The sequence below is a fragment of the Malaya genurostris genome, chromosome 2, assembly GCF_030247185.1.
Source record: "Malaya genurostris strain Urasoe2022 chromosome 2, Malgen_1.1, whole genome shotgun sequence".
NCBI lineage: Eukaryota > Metazoa > Arthropoda > Insecta > Diptera > Culicidae > Malaya > Malaya genurostris.
This window is the reverse complement of record NC_080571.1, coordinates 220,531,058-220,554,443: the sequence shown is the minus strand read 5'-3', so window position 1 is coordinate 220,554,443 and position 23,386 is coordinate 220,531,058. Positions and strand designations below refer to the sequence as shown.

The window sequence follows — 23,386 nt, the reverse complement described above, 5'->3', positions numbered from 1 at the left end:
TTAGCCAATTAAACATTAACTTATAACATAGTGACTCAACACACTTCTATCTCGTTATTTCCTCCCAAGTTAACACTCTCTCTGCTATGAAATATTTGTTTTGAATTTAAACCTCCTCGCCATTCAGAGATTCATATCGAGATAAGCAGATTTATCTGTTTTCTTACGTAAACATCGGTAGCTATCTTCGCTGCAGGCTAGATGTTGCTCAACTTGAGTTCTGTTGTAGGTTTACACCATCTTTGCCTTAAATAGTAGGTGAATCCGTTTTAGTGCAGCAGTTTAGTGTCGGGAAGGAGCCTATTTACAATTTGGATCGGTAAACAAGTAGGTCGAAATGTGGTTTTTGCTAGGGCTTCTACTATGGACAACAACGGTTTCGATCTGCCAAACACGCACGGTTTTGGCCCCCTATCAGGTATGTTAGCATTCCGTTGGGTGTGTGTGTGCGTGTGGTTGGATAACGATTAGTAACATGGGATTTGGTAATTCCCGAAGGTTTCTGTTCAATGTAGCACAGGCAATTATGCTGCGTTCGATGGTATTGGCGCGTCTGAACATATTTGCAATGGTGTAATAATAAAAGATAAGTACATTTTAACCACTGCTGGCTGCCTTTTTGTTTGGGATAAGCAAACTAACTCTAGGTAAGTGTACTTATGTTGAAATTTATCAATAGTACAAGGGTTCGATAAGAGCTAGAAGTAAGAACGGAAAGGATGAATCCTTACACATAAGTTACCCACATTATTTAGCTTTGCTTTGTCTCCTACAGACGTGTCGTCAATGCAGCAGAGATTTTTATTCTCGCTGGTGAATTCAACCTGAGCCCGATGTTTTCCGGAAGCAATAGCGGTATCAGACGAAACGTCGTGTCCATAATATCTCACAACCGGTTTAATTCGACAACAGGTGGAAATGATATCGCGTTGCTTAAGGTACATGAAAAATTATCCACAGCATCAAACTGATTAATGAGTAAAGCCACAGGAAAAAAAAGTTCATCAAGCAAAATAAAATTATAAATGAGCAGAGAGCACATGACTCATTAGTTGCCCAACAACAAAATTAATATCATCAACACGTCATTCATTATAGGAAACCAACCCGCCAGATGTGGCGGCAGAGCTCGTGTACGTTCGGTGCAAATAGAAAATGCACCATCCTGAACAGCGCGAGAGAAACAGAAATTAATTTTAATAAATTTAATAAACTTTTACTTCAATTCCATTCGTCGGTTTGCGTTCGCTTCCTTGCGGATCTGACGGAACTGGCGTGGCGGCTTATTTTTCGCCGAATGATACCGTTTGCCCGATGATAAGCTTGACCGTTCGCTGCCACTCTACAACACGACCTCCGTCCAGTGGATCGAGTTGCAACAGGGTGCAGTGCCACCCGCAATAATGGAAATCCCATCTCATCAGACAGCGGCTTTGGCATCGGTGGCCGCCAGCAACAAAGTTAATGAAAACTGTTTCGTAAACATTTATAACAACTCCGTCGGGGTGAGTAGTTTTTCCACTTATGTTATCCAATGCACCGACGCTTCTGGGAAAAATAAGAGAAAAGACAAAGTTACGTGAGAATTATTGTATTTCCCGGTGGAATTTACTGTCAGTCAGAGTAGAGCTTATGGAAATAATAGTAAAAAAAACGGCTTGTGGGTTAGCATGAAGCATTTTTTTTTCAATATCCTGTTAATGTTATTCAGATATTTTTATTCTTTCCAAGAACTTTTGCTACTAATTGTTTTACTTTGCTCATTGACTTGGTACTTCGACCATTCACAGGTCACAAACTATCCATACACAGCTGTTGCCAACGTGAGCTTAATTGAGAAGTGGATCTGCGATTCACATTGGAAATCACCACGCAACACACAGTGGACTGCAGGACGATACGGGACCTGTGTGGAGTATCGGTTTAGTGATCCAAAATCCTGCTTGGTGAGTGTTTCTTTTTTTCCGAAAAAAAATAATAAATACATAAATCTTCAAGATGATACTCGCGGATTCTGGGGGGTATAAATCATATTTCGCGTTATTTTAAATATTTCGTTAATTTTGTGCTTACTCCTCAATATACGGGCCCATGTATCAATAGAAAAAATACAAAACTAGCAGCGTGACTCATTTTTGTCATAATTTTGAACGCTTATAAATCATTTGTTGATCGATTTTAATAATTTAACTATCAATAGATTCGGAAGCGTTTAATAATACTTCCATAGTGCACCATAGAAAAATAGGCTAGAATTGATCAATGTTTTCATGAGTCAATCTCAACATGTCATAATGATGTCATCCTCTTAATTCCTCTAACACGGCCGATGGTTTTGATCGTTGCTTCACACGTCGCATTTCATTTTTCACGTTACCTTCTTTTACGTATCTCTTGCTACGAACCAAATTCCAAATAGTGTAAACTTCTTTTACGAACCAACTTCGTAAAAAGAAGTTTTTGCATACAATGGAAACGATTTCCGGCTTATTTATATTCCATGAAAACTACTATAATACGGGTATTAACGGGATTAAAGAGTAGATTCCGGAATATGACGTTTGAGGTATTTCTGAAATCCAAAATGGCTTCCACTCCCGCTTTATTGATATTCCATCTCAACACTTACAATAGGGGTATTTTCGGAGCGGATTTGATGAATAAGTGCAGGAAAACAATACTTAGAGTCGCTCAAAAATCCAAGATGACGACTTCTGGTTCATTAATATTCCTTCAGTGTTTTCGGAACTGATTGAGCATTTTCGTAACGGTTATAATGAATAAATATCCGAAAACAATATTTGAGTTTCTACCGAAATCCAATATGGCGACTCTCGGTTTAGCAAAATTCTTTGAAAACTATTACAATACAGCAATTCCACGAGAAACTGATATACGATCTCTCAGAATTTCGTAATTTTTGAAGAATCGTTCTCCATCGAAAAATATTACACCCGCATTTTTTTATTTTTTCACTAGGGTGACCATTTCCATGTTAGGGTGGATCAAAAAATCGATTATTTTAGACTCATTTCAAATTTCGTAAAATTGAAGTTTTGGGTTTGGAAAAGTCAATAGTATAACTTTTTACGGGTTTTAATGGTTTGCTACCAATGGGTTTTGTTGAAGATTCCAAAATTAATATGGTTCACGGTTTCGGCATTTTATCGAAGCAGAAAAACGCGCGTGGGAATTTAAAGTACGGACTATATTTTCACTATTAAATTGAACCTTATTTGTGAGACTAGCTTGTTAAAGTAAATTAAACTTTATTTGTGAGACTAGCTTGTCTTGCCTCCGTGATTGACTACTATCGACTGACTTGATCAGCTTTGATCGTGTTCTACTTATCCTAATGATAACGAGAGTAAGCGAATAGAGAAATAGATAAGAAATAGAGAAATAGATATTCACCACAACATCTTACGCTTCGTGTAGGTACCGAATCGATATCCCTTTTCTGCAATCGATTTGCATAATCAAACATTCTCTTTATAACATTACCGGCCGCCTTGAAATGCCAGCAGTTTCAACCTAATAACTAATGACTAGCTAATACAATAATTATTTTTAACACCTAAACAACTACCTTCAAACAGCACATACTTTAACAACATGAATCTGAGGGTGGTTTGTGGTATAGATTTGAAGACGTTGCACGTTGATTCTGATGACGATGACGTCAACTCACGAATTCACTAAAATTCCTTCTTCGACGATCGATTTGTTGGATATTTTTGGTGGACTGTATGAATGATTCGAGCCAGGTTCAATCACAGGTCTACGTCGGATGAGATGGATTGTTTCTGAAATCAGATGAGAGGCAATTTTTTAAACCATAATGATGAAAAACAAAACGACTTCCTTGAAGCGGTGGCTTAGCGCCACCGCAGGCGCAAAATGCGCCGATGATGCAACGTTCTCACATTGCTTGGAAACGTTCCAGTGCGACCAATGTACATGCAAGGACGATGTTGCGATGGTGCCTCTCTTGTTGGATGGTTAGTTGATCCCGGAATGATACCCTCTATAATGGATGCTCGTATGGAATTCCTGCTGAGTAACGAGAATGTTGGTTTCTAGAACTATTACGAATGACGTCATAACATAACTGCGCGTGGAGGTCCCTCAACCTCCACTGGAAACAAGTCGCCTTGATTTCGATTTTACTGCAACTGTAAAAGTACTAGGAGCAGGACGCAGAATAGACGAACCGACAAGATGACTTCTAGGATGTAATGATTTTTTGGTATTTCGGTGACGCGATCAAATCCGTGTTGTTCAACTGGTTTGTATGTCCTGTTGCTGTTTTTCCATATGTTCATCCTTGACTGGCGTCTCGTTGTCCTCAATTGGCAGGACACAAATTTTCGAAATAGCTCTAGTGTAAAGGCCGTCCTTGGTTTTGACCTTAACCACTCGAACATTTCGATCACCTCCGATGTGAACCTCAATGATGCGTCCCATAACCCATCGTAGTGGTGGCTGATTATCGTCCTTGACGAGCACCATCATCCCTTCAGTAAGATTTTGTTGTTGTATGGTCCACTTAGCACGGTTTTGTGAATTTGATAAATACGATGTGGACCACTTTTTCCAAATGGTTTGTATATATCTCTGGACTCGTTGCCATCTCGAAAGAGTGTTTTCTCGCAGCTCTTGTAAGGACGGTTCTAATATCGCTGACATTGGTCGGTGTATCAGAAAGTGAGCTGGTGTGAGAACGTCCAAATCAGATGGATCGTTACTGATCGGAACTAAAGGTCGACTGTTCAAGCAGGCTTCAATCTGCGTTAATAAGGTGTTGAACTCGTCTGGCGTGATGATATCTGTGCCAAGAGTTCGCTTGAGGTGATATTTCATAGACTTCACCGCTGCTTCCCACAGGCCGCCAAAGTTGGGAGCACGCGGCGGGATAAACTTAAAATTGATGCCTTCGTTTGCTGCTGCTTGTGGGATGGAGTTGGTGAATGTTTGTGAATTGAATAAGAGACGAAGTTGATCCAATTCCCTCTTTGCACCCACAAAATATTTGGCGTTATCGCACATGACAATTTCCGGTCGGCCGCGTCGAGCAACTAAACGACGAAGTGAGGCGATAAACCCATCAGTAGTTTGATCCGACACCATTTCTAAATGAACTGCCTTTGTAACAAGACAGATAAATATTACCACATAACAAATTCGAACATCAGTTTTGCGATGCGGGAAACGTATTCTGAAAGGACCACAATAGTCTACACCCACGCGTGTGAACGGTGGAGCTGGACAAACTCGCTCAGATGGTAAATTGCCCATGACTTGTTCTTGTGGTTTTGGATTTGCGCGAAAACAGCGCACACAGGTCCGTATAACCTGTCTACTCAAATTCCTCAATCGGAGTGGCCAAAACCGTTCTCGAATACTGGCTATTAAGAGTTGTTGGCCAGCATGCAGAAAAGTGCGATGATAGTGAGTTATTATTAGAAGTGTAAGTGGGTGATGGTTATCTAAGATCATAGGGTGTTTCCTACTATAGGAAATGTGAGCATTTTCAAGCCGACCACCTACAACAATGAATCCATCAGTGAGAGTAGGACGCAGCGAGATTAGACGGGATGACGGATTCACTTCGCCTTTGAGCGTCAACTGAGATATGTCTTCAGCAAAACTTTCTTGTTGAGCGATTTTCGCGAGTTCCAATAAAGCTTCTTCACGTTCAGGATATGAAATGTATCCTACCCTCTTACTGTTGCGATTTCTACAATTAGAGGCGAATCTCCGACACATCGCTGTAATGCGAACGAGAGCTGTCAATGTTGATCGCAGCATAAAAATTTCATTGGGTGGACGAGGTTGAACTAGAGTAGCTACAACAGCTTTTTCTTCCAGCAACGATTTATCATACTCTGATGTGTCCAGTAACGCTGTTTTGGGCCACGCATTTCGTGGTTTGTGTAACCATGCTGGTCCGTACCACCACATTTGATGTTCTGCTAACTGTTCAGGGGTCATTCCGCGTGATATGACGTCGGCCGGGTTTTTCGAACCGGCGATGTGATTCCAAATACCTGCTTGGGTCAGATGTTGGATTTCTGACACCCTGTTCGCCACAAACAATTGCCAACGGGCTGGTGACGATGATAACCAACACTTGACAATTGTGGAGTCCGTCTAAAAATACGGTTGAGCTGATACTTGAAGACTGTCAACCACCTTCTCGTAGAGATGACTTAGTACCAGTGCGGATGACCATTCCAATCGAGGAATGGTCATCTTCTTCCTCTTGCGTGGAACATCATCCAATGGAGCGACTCTGGATTTTGCTGTGATTAGACTAACCGTTATTTGACCGTCAACCGTCGTACATCGAAGATAGACGCACGCTCCGTACGCTTTTTCTGAAGCGTCACAAAAACGGTGGATTTCGACTGAAACCGTATCGTTGTTAAAGGCCAGCCAGCGAGGAACATTGAGGGTAGACAATCCAGCTAAGCTGTGACGAAATTTCAGCCACCAATGCTGAAGCTCTTCGCTAAGTGGTTCCATCCAAGAGCATTTCTATTTCCAGAGATCTTGGAGGATCTTGGAGGCGAGCGAAATCGGACAAGATAATACGCTTGTTGATCTCAGTGGAATCATTCCACTGAGGCACAGAGAATCGAAAGTTGTCCGATCGAGGTTCCCACGAGAGACCTAATGTTTTGATGTTCGCCGTTGTCGAGTATAGTTCTAATGATGTACGGTCGTCCTTCAATGAGTCAGGAATGACTGCCAATATTTCCGAACTGTTGGAGCTCCATTTTCTGAGAGTAAATCCCGCAGACTCCAAGAGTTGATTTAACTCTTCATATAACTTTATGCCGTTTTCTATGCTATCCGTACCCGATAGCATATCATCCACATAGAAATCCTTCAGAAGTATTTTTGATGCCATCGGATACCGTTGGGCTTCATTCTCTGCTAGACGCTGGAGGCTTTTGGTTGCAAGATACGGGGCTGATGAAGTTCCGTAGGTGACGGTCGAAAGTTCGAATGTTCGAATTGGTTCTGATGAAGAATCTCTCCATAAAATTCTTTGAAGACGATGGTCGCTCTTAGCCATATTGATCATTCTATACATCTTAGCTATATCCGCTACTAGGGCGTACTTATGTATCCGAAAACGGAAAACCGTTGAGAGTAAGTCTTCTTGGACCACCGGGCCTACCATTAAAGCTTCGTTGAGTGAAATGCCGGACATCGTCGCACACGATGCATCAAATACTACACGAAGTTTGGTAGTGCTGCTATCAGGTTTCAGAACAGCATGGTGCGGCAAGTAGTATGGGAATGGAGCTGACTCTACTTGACATAACTGTACTGGGATCTCACGCATGTGCCCTAGGTCTAAGTATTCATGAATGAATTCACAGTAAGCTTTCTTAAGCGCAGGATTAGTCTCCAGTCGTCTCTCCAGTGCCATAAATCTTCTTAGTGCAATTGAACGAGACTCACCAAGACGTTCGATTAAATACTGTTTCTTTGGAAGCATTACAACGAACCTTCCTGAAGCATCTCTCACTGTAGTTTCATCGTATAATTTTTCACAAAGTGTCTCCTCCAAAGACATGACGGTTTTAGTTCGACATGTCTCTAGCTCCCAAAACCGGGTGAGCATGTCTTCCAACCTCTCTTCTGAGCAGGAAAATACGGCTGATGCTGAATCGAAGTTAACCGTTTTCGAAACCTTCCTTGACACAACCCAGCCCAGCTGAGTGTTTTGCAGAGTTGGTCCATCTTCTTCTAGTTTATGCTGTCCATCGACTAAGAGATCGTAAAATATTTCCGCTCCAATGATGACATCGATTGTACTTGGACAATAGAACTCGGGATCAGCCAATACGATTCCACTCGGAAATTTCCATTGCGTTATGTTAAGTCTTGTAGTTGGCAAGTCTGCAGTTACTTTCGGCAATACAAAGAAATGCATTGGAATTGTGTAATGAGATGTTCGCGAACGAACCCACGCAGTTACGGATTGTTTGGATTAGGTACTAGCTTGACCAATGCCCTTAATTGGCAAGCATTCTCGACGACGCTTGAAGTTGAGTTTCTGGACGAGATTCTCGGACATGAAACAAAGTTGGGATCCTGAATCCAACAAGGCTCGAGCAATGATGGTGTTTCCATAACCGTCGCATATGTTAATAAGAGCAGTAGATAACAGGACTGTTGTCGTGACGCGTTGCGAACTTGACGAGAGGACTGAATTATGGCTAGTAGACGGGTATACTGTGGTGCAAGGAGAGTGTGTTGGCTTAACATTTGCATTTGAAACTTTATTGTGGCTTCTAAAGGTATCGGAACTTCGCGTAGCTTGTTGAATGGATGCTGATGTCTCATGAGCTTGAGACTGTTCTTGTTTCTGTTCTGATAGCGGGTCGGGAGTGTGATTTTTCCTTGCTAGTTGTGACTGTTGATTTATTTTAGACGGTGAAGTTAGATGACCTGAGTGCAGGAGGGTATGATGACCTCTTCCACATGTGTGGCAAGTTCCTTTTGTACAAAATCTCGCTATGTGCCCGGGTGACAAGCAGTTGAGACAGAGTGATTTACGCTTTGCTTTGTCAACTCTATCCGTGATCTTCAGCCTTGTAAAATTGTTACACTTAAACGGGGAGTGAGCCTGATTTCCACAAAATGGGCATAGCAACGCTTGTTGAGTGCTCGTGTGACTGAATGTAGAGAGGCGAACGGGTTTTTTCGATTCTCCTTGGTTCGATCTCAAAGACACAATGCTGCGAAGTACCATGCACTGGTCTTTCAGAAATTCCATGAGATTTTTATATGTAGGAATTTCCGTTGAATTGTGATGATTTTCCCAGCTTCTTAGTATATTCGAATCAAGTCGCTGACACACCATATGTTGTAATATGGTACTCATTCCATCAATATCCTCACCTATTTTTTGTAACATCAGCAAATTAGTTTCGAATTCTCCTACAATACGATTTAGTTGTTCGTAGGATTCCTTATCCATTGGTTTGACGGCAAATAAAGCATCTAGGTACGATTTGGCGATCAATTTTTTATTTTCATAGCTTCCTTGCAGTGTACTCCAGGCTATGGAATAATTTACGGCTGAGAGTTCGATGGATGCTATCTCCCGCAGGGCGTCTCCGGTCAAAGATGTACGTAAATAGGTGAATTTATCAATTGTTGATAAATGTTCGTTATCGTGAATCAAGCTGGCGAAAGAATCACGAAATGGAATCCACTCCCTTAGTTTTCCACTGAATGTCGGTAATTTTAGCTCTGGAAGTTTAACCCTTACTTAAGAATCAGGAATTGACGATGGTCGATGCTGAGAGACAGCTGTATCTCTGCTCGTACTAGCTGGAATCACAAGCGCTAACATTGATTGTTTCAAACACCAATACTCATTTTCAAACTCACGAATTACCTTCATGTTATCCTGCTCTCGCCGTTCCACAATGGACATGCGCAATGATTTCCGTTCTTCGTCCGTCTCTACAGTTTCTACAAAATGGTCGCCTTCTTGATCATCAGTGAGCACTTCAATACGCATCCGAATATCCAGAAACTTGTCATATATGTCGTCAAGCTTTTCCATTCGCAACTGCAATGAACTTTGATCACGATTTTCTCGATAGTTGGTGATGAACAGTTTGAAGTTGTCCATCGAACTTCGCAACGTACGTTCTTGCTTAAGCAAAATTCTAAGATCATCCTTTGGCATTTTGAATACACTCCTTTAATCACTCACTGCACCACTTCTACAGAACTATTTGTAAGAATTTATTACAGCACGCGACGACTGTTGACACCGCGATATAAACGAATTTACTACCCAGCGACCACACTATACCAGCAGAAAACCGTTTAGTAAACGACTTCGAAATTTGAGATAGTGAATCAAGGCTCAATTTATTGAATTCAACAAAGACAATAAAGATTGAAATACCACCATTTTATTATTACTATCTTTGTTCATGCAAATGTATCTCGTCTGAACCACGAGGCCATATATAATTGCAATGGCGATCTGATCATGCAATTCAGTACCGCACCACAGATAACGCTTCTTTGTTCTACTTAGCCTTTGTCGCTCTCGACGATGGTTGCCGCCAGAAGATTCCTGATAATCTCGATACAATTCCTGATGTTCCTATGAAATTCTTTTAAGTAGAGAATAATTCTCGCGCTGTGACGTGCGAACAGCAACGATTAAAGATGCACGGCGATCCGACCTTGGACACACAATAAGCTGAACACGTGGCTAAGATGTTTCTCGAGAGTATGTTCTCCACGCGGCCTTCTTCGATCCGGCTCGAAGGACCAAATGTTGAAGATTCCAAAATTAATATGGTTCACGGTTTCGGCATTTTATCGAAGCAGAAAAACGCGCGTGGGAATTTAAAGTACGGACTATATTTTCACTATTAAATTGAACCTTATTTGTGAGACTAGCTTGTTAAAGTAAATTAAACTTTATTTGTGAGACTAGCTTGTCTTGCCTCCGTGATTGACTACTATCGACTGACTTGATCAGCTTTGATCGTGTTCTACTTATCCTAATGATAATGAGAGTAAGCGAATATAGAAATAGATAAGCCGAAGTGAAACTATATTCACCACAGCATCTTACGCTTCGTGTAGGTACCGAATCGATATCCCTTTTCTGCAATCGATTTGCATAATCAAACATTCTCTTTATAACAGGTTTTGTGTCATTTTTTCGGAAAGCTGAAACATTTTTACATAAAATCTACAAAAATTGGCGATGTATGTTTTTTTGCTTTCCCATATAGAAAGGCTATGCAATCACTATGAAACCGACTTTTTAATCGAGACCCGGAGGGCCAAATGTCATATACCATTCGGCTCAGCTCGACGAACAACGAGCAAATGTCTGTGTGTGTAAGTGTGTATGTATGTAACAAAAATATGAACTCTCTTTTCTCGGAGATGGCTGAACCGATTTTCACAAACTAAAATTCAAATAAAAGGTCTCATAGTTCCATAACCTGCTATTGAATTTCATCCCCATCCCTTCCGGTTCCGGAGATGTAGGATGGTATGCACCAAAAAAATGGAAAAAATATTCACTCACTTTTTTCAGAAATGGCTTAACCGATTTTCACAAACTGAGATTCATATAAAAGGTCTTATAGTTCCATAGTCTGCTATTAAATTTCATTTGGATCCGACCTCTGGTTCCGGATTTACATAGCAATATGTGAAAACTAGAGAAAATGTGTGCATTCAATTTTCTTTTAAACGGCTCACCGATTTCACAAACTAAGATTTAAATGAAAGATCTTACAGTTTTCTAAAAATTGCTAGAACATTTTATTCGGATCCGACTTCCGATTCCGAAACTAAAGCGTGATAAGTGGAAAATTTCTAATTTCATTAGTATTTCTTCAAGAATGATGGTCAAAAACAGGTACAAATCCAAAAAAACTGTCTAGCTTGCAGAGCTTGTTAGTTTGTGGGCATAAAAAATTTATTCGGCACTGCTGGTCTCCCCTTTTCATGTTTCGGAAGCACCGAAAGTGGTGAAGAAAAACTCCAAAAATAGAACTCACTTCGATTCACAAATCTTGATTTGAATTAAAGATTATATTATTTATAAGGCTACTGTGAAATTTCATCCGGCTTCCAGTTCCACAGTTACAGGGCGATGAGTGTCAAAGTTTTCAAATCGCCATATAGAATGACAGTATGTACAACACCGGCACGTGGTGATACGGTAGAAGAAGAAAACACAAAATGAACGATGCGTGCTTTGTTCTATTTCGTACGCGCTATGAAGATCGAAACAGTTACGGATGTCTGCTACTGGTGTGTGATATTGGCAAAAGACGGTGCAGCGGTTGATAAAAATTTTAGCTATTCTATGATACGTGCGATCGAAAGAATAAACGAATGTCATTTAACTCTAATTTATTCATAAAAATATGCAATTAACACAGCCGATAGTGCAGTAATACCGTTTGAGTTGTGTAGTTATGTCAATATTATTAATAATAATACAAACACATGGATCAATAAGTCTCGAGACTAACAATGGAAACAACATTTTTTTTGCAAATTTTTTTTTATTCATCAACATAATCACCTTTTAGGGTGATACAATGGTTCCAACGTTTTTCCAATTTTTCAATATAATGTTTATAAAAAAATTTATCTTTCGCTTCAAAACAAGCTTCAGTTTCAGCGATGACCTCCTCATTTGAGCCAAATCTTTTTCCCTGGAGCACTTTTTTAAGATCAGCAAAGAGCCAGTAGTCACTGGGGGCTAAATCTGGCGAGTATGGTGGGTGGGGAAGCAGATCAAAGCCCAAATTGTTCAATTTCGCCATTGTTTTCATCGACTTGTAGCAGGCTGTTTTTGTTCCATCGAAAGCAATCGCGGCACCCACTTGGAAAAAACCTTTTTCATGCTAATTTTATTATGAAGGATAGTAAATACACTTCCATATGATATCTGTGTCATCTCAGCAATCTCACGGAGCTTCACTTTACGATCTTTCATTATAATTTTTGTCACTTCACTCACATTTTCCGGTGTAACTGCTTCCACAGGTCTACCCGAGCGTTCCGCGTCATTTGTGTCGGTACGACCACGTGTAAACTCGGCGAACCACCGACAATTCGTTGCTTTTGATGGACAAGAGCCCGGATAACATTTTTCAATCCATTGTTTCGCTTGCACGGTGTTTTTACCCATTAAAAAACAATGTTTTATCAAAACACGAAACTTGTTTTTTTTTTCCTTTTTTTAAACAAACTACAAAACGACTTTACTCCAACCTCGATAACGCAGCTGTTTTTGGTTGGATCGACAAAATTTTGACCCGTTTCAAGCAAAGGTTAGTACTCTAGAAAGACGTGGTTACTGGTTTACTACGAGCGCCATCTCTGCTTTAGTCTCGGGACTTATTGATCCATGGGTTAATAATTATAATAATAATAATAATAATAATAATTATAATAATAATAATAATAATAATAATAATAATAATAATAATAATAATAATAATAATAATAATAATAATAATAATAATAATAATAATAATAATAATAATAATAATAATAATAATAATAACCCTCCTACATGTTTCAAGCCACTGATTCATGCTGTTTAGCTTGACTTACATATGCAGATGTAACAGAAACGCAGGTTCGCTTCGTTTGTTTGATTTCGTTTAATTGGTTTAATTGAAATAGAGCATGAAATAGTGAGTCTAGATTTAACTAGGTTCAAAACTGTTCCAATTTGTTGCTGGCCAACGAACCAACTTCAGCTATTCCGAACATCAGAATCCGGAAGAATTGGAAATGGTGATTGAAAACTACAAAAAGGATCTCACTCACTTTTCTTGAAGATGGAAAAATCGATTTTCACAAAGGTTCAATAGAAAAGTCTTACAATTTCATACGGAATTCCTTAATTTGTTGTGGATACAACTTCCGGTTCCGAAACTACAGGCTAAACAGGATTTGTAGAGTTTGTTGGATTAATTCCAACCAAACTTTTCTATTTCTATTCAATGAACAGTTGTTTTTGCGAATTCCACAGTAATATTTATGATGTTATGAGTAATATGAGAAAGGCATCATTACACCACTAAGTGGTTTAAAACAGGTTTTTGAGTTATAATTTTTAGAATATTTCGAGCTTTCGTAGTTTCAATGTTGTATCGATTTTCTTTAAAAAGATGTTATTGATAAATTTATAACTTTTGAATCACTCGATCGATTCCGCTAAATTTTGGCAATGTCATGTGAAAATATTTAAGCTTTCAAAGAAAAATATGAAATTACGTAGTGCCATTGGTCTACCTACCTTGAAACACGTTGACGTTCCAAAACGCAAAACTTCAACTTTGTAATATTCACATACTCCAATACTGCAGACATTTCTTGACAAGTATCGACAAATTAGCGGAATCGGTAGAGTGAATCAAAAGTTATAAATATAAAATGGCATAGTGCCCATAGGTAGCGTTTTAATCCACCAGTAATGATGTCTTTCTCATATTAATCATACTATCATATATAATACTGTGGTATTCTTCAAAACAAATTTCTTTGATTCTTGATAGAATAACCGAAATCGGTTTTTTCCGTCTACCAATTTATTTTAGAATTTGATTTGAATTTGATTAGCAGGAGCCGGAATTTATGTCTGGGGTAGTTTCGAAATCCAATGTGGTGACTTCCGATTTATCGATATTCTTTGAAAATTCTTTTAATTGGTATACTTTTAGAACAGATTTGATTATTAGATGCATGCAAACAATGTTTGAGGTTGTTCTGAAACCGGAGCTAGCGACTTCCGGTTTATCGACATTTCTTGAAAATCCTTACTCATATTGTATGAGCTTTCAAGTAAAGAATATTGTCCTGCATAGTTTTGGCCGCCTCATAAATTTTTGAGTCAGTTTGTGTAGTTTTCTTCATTTTTAGAAAAAATGACAACAAATTCAGAGCTGGCAATTTAAAATAAATTGTGCAAGATTCATCAGTTTAAAATGAGCGCAAAACTAGCAGACATGAGAACATTATCATAGAAGTTACAGAAATACAACATTACCCAAGTAGCACATGTAACTTGTTCATAAAAAATAAAAATAAAACAGATGCTGCATGACAAACACGATGAAACAAGTCGTATTATGATGGTAACTATGGAGTCAAAATAATGTTACGAATTGACATCTCATCATACTGAGCTACAATAAGTTCCAGCGTAACTTTTCGATAATCTAACTCTTACGACGTGCTCACATTGACTGTTTTTAGTCGCCAACTGGTCACCGTAACAAAATGTGACAATGAAAAAGTGACACACTACAAGACAAAGTTAAGTAATGATTTCATATCGGCTACCGTATTCGTTGTGCTGCAACAAAGAAATGCAATTACCGTGTCGGTTGAAAACTTCCGTACATTATCCCAAACAATAATATTAAAACGATAAGTAGAAAATTTCTTCAGTTTAAAAAATTGGTTAAAGTTGAATCTTGCTTATACGCAAATCTTTTGCGGTACATGTGCGAAGCAAACTTGTTTCGTTTTGGGAAGTACATTCTCACTACCAGAGATAATATTTCTACACTTTGTCACGGCACGGCAGTGTATGCATAGAAAAACTTATGCCAATGCCGTTTTAACTTTGGTATATGAAAAACTAATATTAATCACAAAATAGTTCTAACATTTCGAATTTTTAGCTGTAAATTTCATATGACGGGAATAAAAATATGAATATTATTTTGTATGTCGATGTTCTGAATCCCAAAATATCGAAGGCGCGCACGTTTTCAATAATTACAATGATCAACTTCCTTATCAATATCGAAAAGCACTTTGATTTTGAGTAGATATAGTGATTTTAAAGAAGATTGAAATCTATATTTTAGCTCTGATTATCGGATGACAACACACTTAAAAAAATCCCTGTGATTTTACATCTTATAAGATGCATAAATGGAGCGTCGCTGTTCACGTAAATTCACGTGCAAGAACATTTAATATTGTGTCTAAAACTCCATGCATGAAATTCGTTGAAATAAAAAAAAATACTGATAGCAACCGCCGCGACTTGAACCGAGAATCATTGGATCGCAAGTACGTCTGTTAATCGACTGAGCCACAGAAGCATACATCTGCTTGGTTGGTGAAAGGTGCATTTAAATTCATACAGTCGCACCTGCTAGCAGAATGCAAGTTACATTCGAAACCAGTAAAATTCAAGCTAATCTAACATTAAGTCATTACAAATGAAATTTTCCCTCATTTGACAAATTAGGTCTTTATGAATTGCATCGTATGAGAAATTAAGTCACCTGTAATATTCAAATTTTTTTGGTGTGTCGTAAATGTTGAATGAGAAATACATCAACAAATTGTAACTTGACACAAACTTATATTTTCTGTTTCATTGTGACTGATGTGCGCGCTGAATCAAATCAAATATTCTTTACTGAGAAGTTGTTTGGCAACCCTTGGTAAGTCGCGCAAGCTCCGCATCTTACGCTTTTCAGGTTACATATCAGTTATAATGCACGTTGCAAAGTCTTCAATTTGTTTCATGAATTTGTGTCATATAAGTTACTGTCATTGAAGTGTAATAACATGTGCTTATTGGGATACATACGCAAAGAAAACAAAACTCAATCAGAAAATTTTTATATGCTACTATTTGCTGAAATAATGAGCAAACCTGACATCATTTTTGAAAGATATTGAACGGAAAGGTAAGTTCATCAAATCTTTTTTCACTGGTATATATTAGTACTTAAACAACTTGTTTGTGCAACTCCAGCACACGGGCTTACCAAAATTAATATCTACAGTGCGTATCACAGGCATAGGCTGGGAAAGATGAATGAATATACTGCATTGTAGTTTAATTTAACTAGTTCGATAAATTATAAAACTTAAAGCATTTCAACTTTTGTCACAATCCAATCCTGATGCCATTTTAAGCACATCTCCATAACTAGTGAAGTGTTGTTCAGCAAGCGCATGAGACAGAGATGAAAACACATGACAGTCGGAAGGGGCCAAGTTTAGGGAGTATGGCGTTTGAGACAAAAGTTTCCATTTGAGTTCAGAAATAATGTTCCCAAATCACGACCAACCAAGCATGTTCTCCATATTCAGCTGTACTTTTTCAAAAATAATGTAATGAATCAAATTTCCTGCAAATGCTCTTTAATTGACAAGGAATTCGACATGTTCGCCTCACTAAATGTATGTGACAGCAACAAATTGACAATTGACAAAACAGCAATGGACAGTTCGTGCTTGCATCTCATCAGACGCAGTCGACAATTGCTTACGGTCGAGACGATAGAAACAAAGACAATACAGTGTAGTGAACAATAGAGTGTACGAAATGGGCAAATACGATTTAACAAAGCCTGAAAGTTGGCCTACAAGGCCAAATTCAATTTGTATTGATTTCAAGCGCTGCAGAGTTAGACCAGCAGCAACCGAAATTGAAATCTTGCTTAAGGAACGAATGCATCTAAACGTTAATAATGTAAGTGAGATTCAATTCAACAAGTCGTCTAACTGTGTGTACATTATGTTCAAACGTGAAAAAGATGCAATTGCATTTGCTGCGGTTAATAACGGGATGCACAGTATTGATCATGACAATGTTAAATATAAAATCCCTGTGTACATGGTGGACAATGCCATAGAAGTACGCGTGCATGGCCTTCCCCCGCAGACCAGCGATGGGTATGTTCGGGAAAGTATGTCGCAGTACGGTGAAGTTCTTTCCAACGAAAGAGAAGTATGGCGGAATTTTTTTCCGGGTATCCGGAATGGCGTGCGAGTGGTACGTATGCAACTACGTAAAGCAATTCCATCTTACATCATTTGTGATCTAGACGGGATACATCCGTGTAAAACGCTGATTACGTATGAAAATCAACTGGTTACATGTCAGTTTTGTGAACAACCTGCACACTACGGCAAACCTTGCACTGAGACTGCAAAAAGGACATCTTCAAACAAAAATAAGGACAACCGCCCAACAACGGAAACTAGTGAGCGCAGTACTCCTGTTGTACCATCAAACCCACCAGCAACTGCAATTAATGCACAACAAGGCGCGCCTACAGCAACTAACAACCAACCCAAGAATGCGAATTACACGAGACGAGCCACGAACAAAGTGCCCCCCACTCATCGCAAGATAAAAATGGAAGCTCCTCTCCCCCTAGAAAAAGGGTGACAACGAGATCCAACAGTAAAAAAATTATTTTATCTAATAAAAACATGGCTCATTCGGCCACGTTAAGCTTGTACGCAAATTGGCCTGAATAAAAAAATTTTATAAAAAAAAACAGCAATGGTGTTGTGGAGCGTGATGTAACAGCAAATAAAGAAGACTTTTACCTTTTCAAAATTCGTTCTGTTTTTATCTCAAGTTGTACTAACTGCAACAACATAATTTTTTCTCGGTGTCATCAGAAATATTATCAGCAATTTATGATTAAATTTTCAACACTGTGAGATAGCCATAAATAACTCATTTAGGGGTTAGCCTATGTTTGTGCTTAGGGCACATAACCGTTTCTTTTTTATACTTGTCCAGAGTACCGGGACTGATATGTGTCTGAATACCTTAAAACCGTCGTCGCGGGTACGAAAAATGCAAGCAAGCGTGATGAGTTTTTTTGTTATGTTTGCTGCTCTTTACGTTTCGTCTTAGACTCGTCAGTGCAGAGCAGTTCAAATTGAACTGCTTATTGCAAACTTAAACAGTTCAACTTGAACCGCTAAGCAGACGTAAAGTTAATGCTATTTGCAAAACACTTATAAATTTGGTACCGAAGTACCACGTCTGCTTAGCGGTTCAAGTTGAACTGTTTAAGTTTGCAATAAGCAGTTCAATTTGAACTGCTCTGCACTGACGAGTCTAAGACGAAACGTAAAGAACAGTAAAAATGATTATGTGCCCTAAGCACAAACATAGGCTAACCCCTAAATGACCATACCTGCATCGGCCAGAATAAGCCGAAAACAACATTTTCGTTCGGCACTCCAGGAAAGACGCCTATTGGAATGAAACTGTGGAAGTTATGGACCTTTATCTATGGCTATCTCATTCTACGAAGAAGCAAGAGCTCGGTGCACAGGTCCAAGATTTCTACTTCGATTGACTTCAAAACTTGACAAAACAATCTTGAAATGTTGCAGAGAGGATCCTCACACAGCGTGCTAACCCGTGATGCTCAGACGGGTCATCGAGAAAAATTCTTTCTCGCACTGGTGTTCATTCTATGTTAAATGAACCCTGCCGGTTTTTTGTTGCTGACATGATATCTCTCTTCGATGGAACTGATTCAATCGTGTGAAGAGTTGCTAGAGAGCGTTCTTTGATACGATAAAAGCCATCCTTGGCAAGAATATCTAAATATTTCATAACCCTAAGCCTAAAACATTGATCATCAAATTCTCGTTTATGTTCGATTATGGTGATAAATCTCAAACGCTATACTCCAAGTGGTTTTCGGATCTCATATGAGCCTTTTAATTGCATGTGACATCACAAACAGTGCTGTAAAACTTCATTCAATTAAATTGAAACCGAATGTAGAACACACTGACGATCACTCTACTGCAGTAAACTTTACATTCTAACACACAACCTTCTCTGTCGCACCGAATGGACATCACCCCGTCCTTCATTCGTTTCTCTTTCTACCGAAGCTCAGTTTAACCACCATCGGTTTACCTCTTGAAGTAACAAAATACCTCTTACAATTCAATGAGAGAGTGGCATTCAAGTGAGGTTCATTCAAAAATTCGAATTGGTTCATGATAATGGATGAAAGGTAAACCAGTCATGATAACTAAAACATCAATTACAAAATAAACATGAATCAATTGATTCCTCTTTCAGTTTTCATTTTCAATATTTCGAAAGACATCTCAATATATTTCAAACAGTCGAAATTATCGATTTTAGTTTGCTGTTGATAATTGAAAACTCAAATACCCTCTATTTATCATTATGGTCGAAGAGAATTTTGTGTTATCGAGTTGATGTTTCTGTCTATTCATTCGCACTTGCTCACTACCCACAGTGAAGACAAGGAAGACAATGAAACAGGTAGAATACTTGGCACTACAAACTGAGCAAGCAAAACTTCAAGTGACTAGGTACGGTTATTCAATTGACGATGAATTCTGGGAGCTCCGGCAACAGAAGTGAAATAAATGAGAATGGATATGCCAACAGACAACAGCCATACATTTCATTTTCATCTAATAATATTCGATTAAAATGCAGTTTTACCGCACTGATCACGAGCAAGGACCGTGTACAAGATTTTCTTATTTATTTGTTTATTTGGAGTAGGAAAAAGACCGGCGGAGTTAGTTTCCACCAAACTTGCTCTCCAACATGCATAAAACCTCCGCTTCATTCGCATCAACAGATTACAATCACCCAAATGATACACTTTATTTGAATATAGTATTTCTAGCTAAAACCAATTAGATCGTAACACTAAGAACAATTTCTTGACAGCATTTCGTGGTAGATTGAAGTCGAATGAATTGAAACAATGGTTGAATATGCGGCACAGGCTGGTAAAAGGCTCGTTGTACATTTATTGGATGCACTTGGCTATGCTGATAGAAAAAATTAATATACTGTCAAAGTCGACGACTATTCAAATTTCTTTCGATTTTCTGACTGAACCTATAAAAAAATGTCTCCTAAAAAACCATATAATGAAATTGTTTCAATACCAACAGATAGACATTATCTCATCACTACTTGAGTTAAAACTTTTGTTTGCTATGCATACAAAATATATTGTTGTAGTTAGATTCGGAAATAGAAGTCGGAAGACGAAGTTAAAGTCATTCGAAAATCTCAAACATTTAAGACATTATAGGTATTTTCAGAACTGATTCAAATTGATTGATACCTAACAAAAATAACAAATTGTACTTTACTCCGATCTAAAAGCATTTCCTTGTCACTTACTCCAATGTTTCCCAGGCATTCCATTAACCAAACACCGTGTGAATTTTGATTTATTTCTGCTTCAACTGAAAACTGAAAAAATTTAATTTGTGTTAGCATGTAGTGATTATCAAATACCCTATAACATCGATTTTCCGCCACCATTTGTTAAATTCTACGGTCAAACCAGTTGCAGCACTTTAATTCAAGCTCATTAACTCGAACATGACAGAATTAGCAACGGGCAGCGTAACCACGTTGTTGCATATTTATCAGCACAAACCAACGAATTATGTCGAGCAAATCCCTGTGGTGATAATTCCAAACTCAATAGTATAAATAAAATCAGTAAACCAAACGCCAACCTCTTCTGCGTATTTGCAGCTTGATTCGCAAAGCTTGCGCTACAGCGGAGAGCGAGGAACCGCATTGGTATGCAATTTCAAATTAGTAGCCATATTGGCGGAAATAAATCCGCCCATAAATCCTCAAAGCTGCATTCAGATGAAACGCACCACCGCTTTCTACACTCCAGTGGCACCTTATCGAGATTGGATAATAGGTGAAATCGGAAGCCTTTACGCGACCACAGTCGGTACAGCAGGAGCCAACGGAACGGTCACCGGTGGCAGCGGAGATGTATCTAGCCTCAACGCAAACGGCCCCCCTTCCAGTTCTTGGAGTAATCAGCAAGTCAGCGCTGCTGCAGCGAATCCAGGTGAACGGCAGCTCCCTACAAACTCTCTATTATTCACAACCACTCATTTGATTATATTTCATTTTTTGTTGACTTTCATCCACACAGGAAAATCAAGCTCGGCTGCGGCATCAATTGGTACTGGAATCGCATCTAACCTGAATCTCGTCAATTTATTCATTTCATTTATCATCATTCATTCATTCATTCATTTCGATGCCGAGAGGATGGAGAGAATAGAATAGACATCACATCGCAGACAACATTCGAGAGCCGTGAACCGGAACCACACCATAAATCCAGTGAACCACCCCACCCAGCCACCCCAGAGTCGTCCTTCTCCCGGCACATCAAATAAATTGTTCCCGGCGGATGTATAACTGTGAAAATGAATAAACTTTTTGAACTTTCTGACCGAAAAAAAAATTGACTTTGAACTAGCGACGACGAAAAAAAAAGATTTTTTTTTGCTGGCATAAACATCCAGTTAACAAACAAATTTTTGTATATCCTTCAGTTTCCCATCCCTATCCGGTCGGCAGCTGACATTGCCACTATTCGCTGACCACCCGGGACACAGGAGAGAGCGGTGGAAAGTAGAAGAATACTAACCGAACCCAACAGCTCGATTAATGAAATTTTAATTTACAGCGCAGGGCAACCGGAAATGAATTGAACTTGAAACCGTAACGAACGTATTGCCGAACACTTCAATTTGAATACATAATTGATTCGGTGGTGGACGGTTGGTATTTTTTCCGTTCAAATTGCGCCACCCTATACCAACTTCGTGGAACTTTGTCAAGCAAACAAAGAGAATTATAATTCAGCATAATTGCACACTACAAACAATTGTTTAATGTCGACCAGTCTGATGATCAAGGGCGGAGTTTTGCTTTAGAAAAAATGGCAATTTCTCGACCACTGCAGCAAACTTTCTGTCTGATCAACAATTTACCAGGGGTTTGTCGGAAAAATAAACTTCCTGGTTGTCATTATGTTGAGTGAGAAACAAACATTTTTTTGTTTTCTCAATAGTCATTTTTTACGAGCTGTAACCAAGTGAAGCATTTGTGTCAGAGATCCTCCCGACATTTACTTCAGTCGAAAGAACCACCAGAGTAATTCCAGGAATGCTTACCAGCACACCGAGAATTGAGTAACCTTCGGTCACATTATTCTTTTATTCGAGGGCCCCTCCCGAAACGAAATCCCGGATAGAAGCCTGACTTTCCAAAGTGTATTAGGAAAGGTAAGTCATTGGAACAAAAATTAAGTTGCTCCAAACTGGAACATGAAATTTTCGAAACCGGAATTACTGGTTGACAAAGGTTCAAAATTTAAAACCGTTCCTAAAAGAGACAGTATAAAATGTATATAAAATTTTGTGAATGTCACTCAAAACTAGTTCAGTTTCTAGGTTATGTTAGTTGATGGAAGTACCGAAAATTTTGGGTCAAAAACTCGAAAATGAATCTTGGCTTTCTCAGAGATGACTAAACCGATTTTGACAATCTTATAATCAACAGAGAATTCTCGTAGTTCTATAGAAAACAAGAAATTGTATTCAATCAAAGCAATTGGTGTAATCATAACATAACATTAATTAAAGACTAAAAAGTAGTGAGTAACAGTATCATAAACTATGTTACTATACTATCGCATGGCTTATGTTTCTACGCTTAACTGCAGCACAATTGCATAGCTGCCGACTAGTTACAGTTAATCTTTATTTGCAAAAGTTGCACTTGTCGCTAGCTGCACTCAACCATATTCGAAAGCTTTAAAGCCCGTCACCAGTGCGATCCACACGATGGCAGCACGTTGAATAAAACGAGGAAAGCTTTTCGTCCGTTCGTTCACGGTTAGGCAAACTAGCTTTTATTTTCTACCGTGAACGTTTGAATCCCTTAGTTTTTTTTTCATAAATACGTTTATTTCTTAAGGCAGTTTACATAAGTTTTTCTTCGCCGTAGCATCACTTTTACATAATATTCTTATCCTAATTTAATTCTAACATAGTCACAACGTTTTGAATTTATTAAAACATATTCTCTTATAGCTTAAATATCATCTTAGGTAACTCGTCATTAATTATGAAATCTACTCGGAAATATTATTTGAACCAAACGATTACCTTCTATAAGTTATAAAATAAGCTGTTTTTTTTGACATTTTGTTGATAATTTCATAAA

At 38.6% G+C, this 23,386-nt stretch overlaps 1 protein-coding gene across 1 annotated transcript; it reads left to right on the top strand.

Annotated features, from left to right (window-relative positions):
* The first annotated feature begins 218 nt into the window (after positions 1–218).
* LOC131427680 (acrosin-like) lies at positions 219–21,611 on the top strand. Its single transcript, XM_058591089.1, has 7 exons — positions 219–418; positions 499–647; positions 776–938; positions 1,323–1,505; positions 1,791–1,946; positions 20,879–21,212; positions 21,300–21,611. Exons 1-7 carry the CDS (start codon positions 338–340, stop codon positions 21,434–21,436), a joined length of 1,203 nt encoding a protein of 400 aa, XP_058447072.1. The 5' UTR covers positions 219–337; the 3' UTR covers positions 21,437–21,611.
* Positions 21,612–23,386: the final 1,775 nt, after the last annotated feature.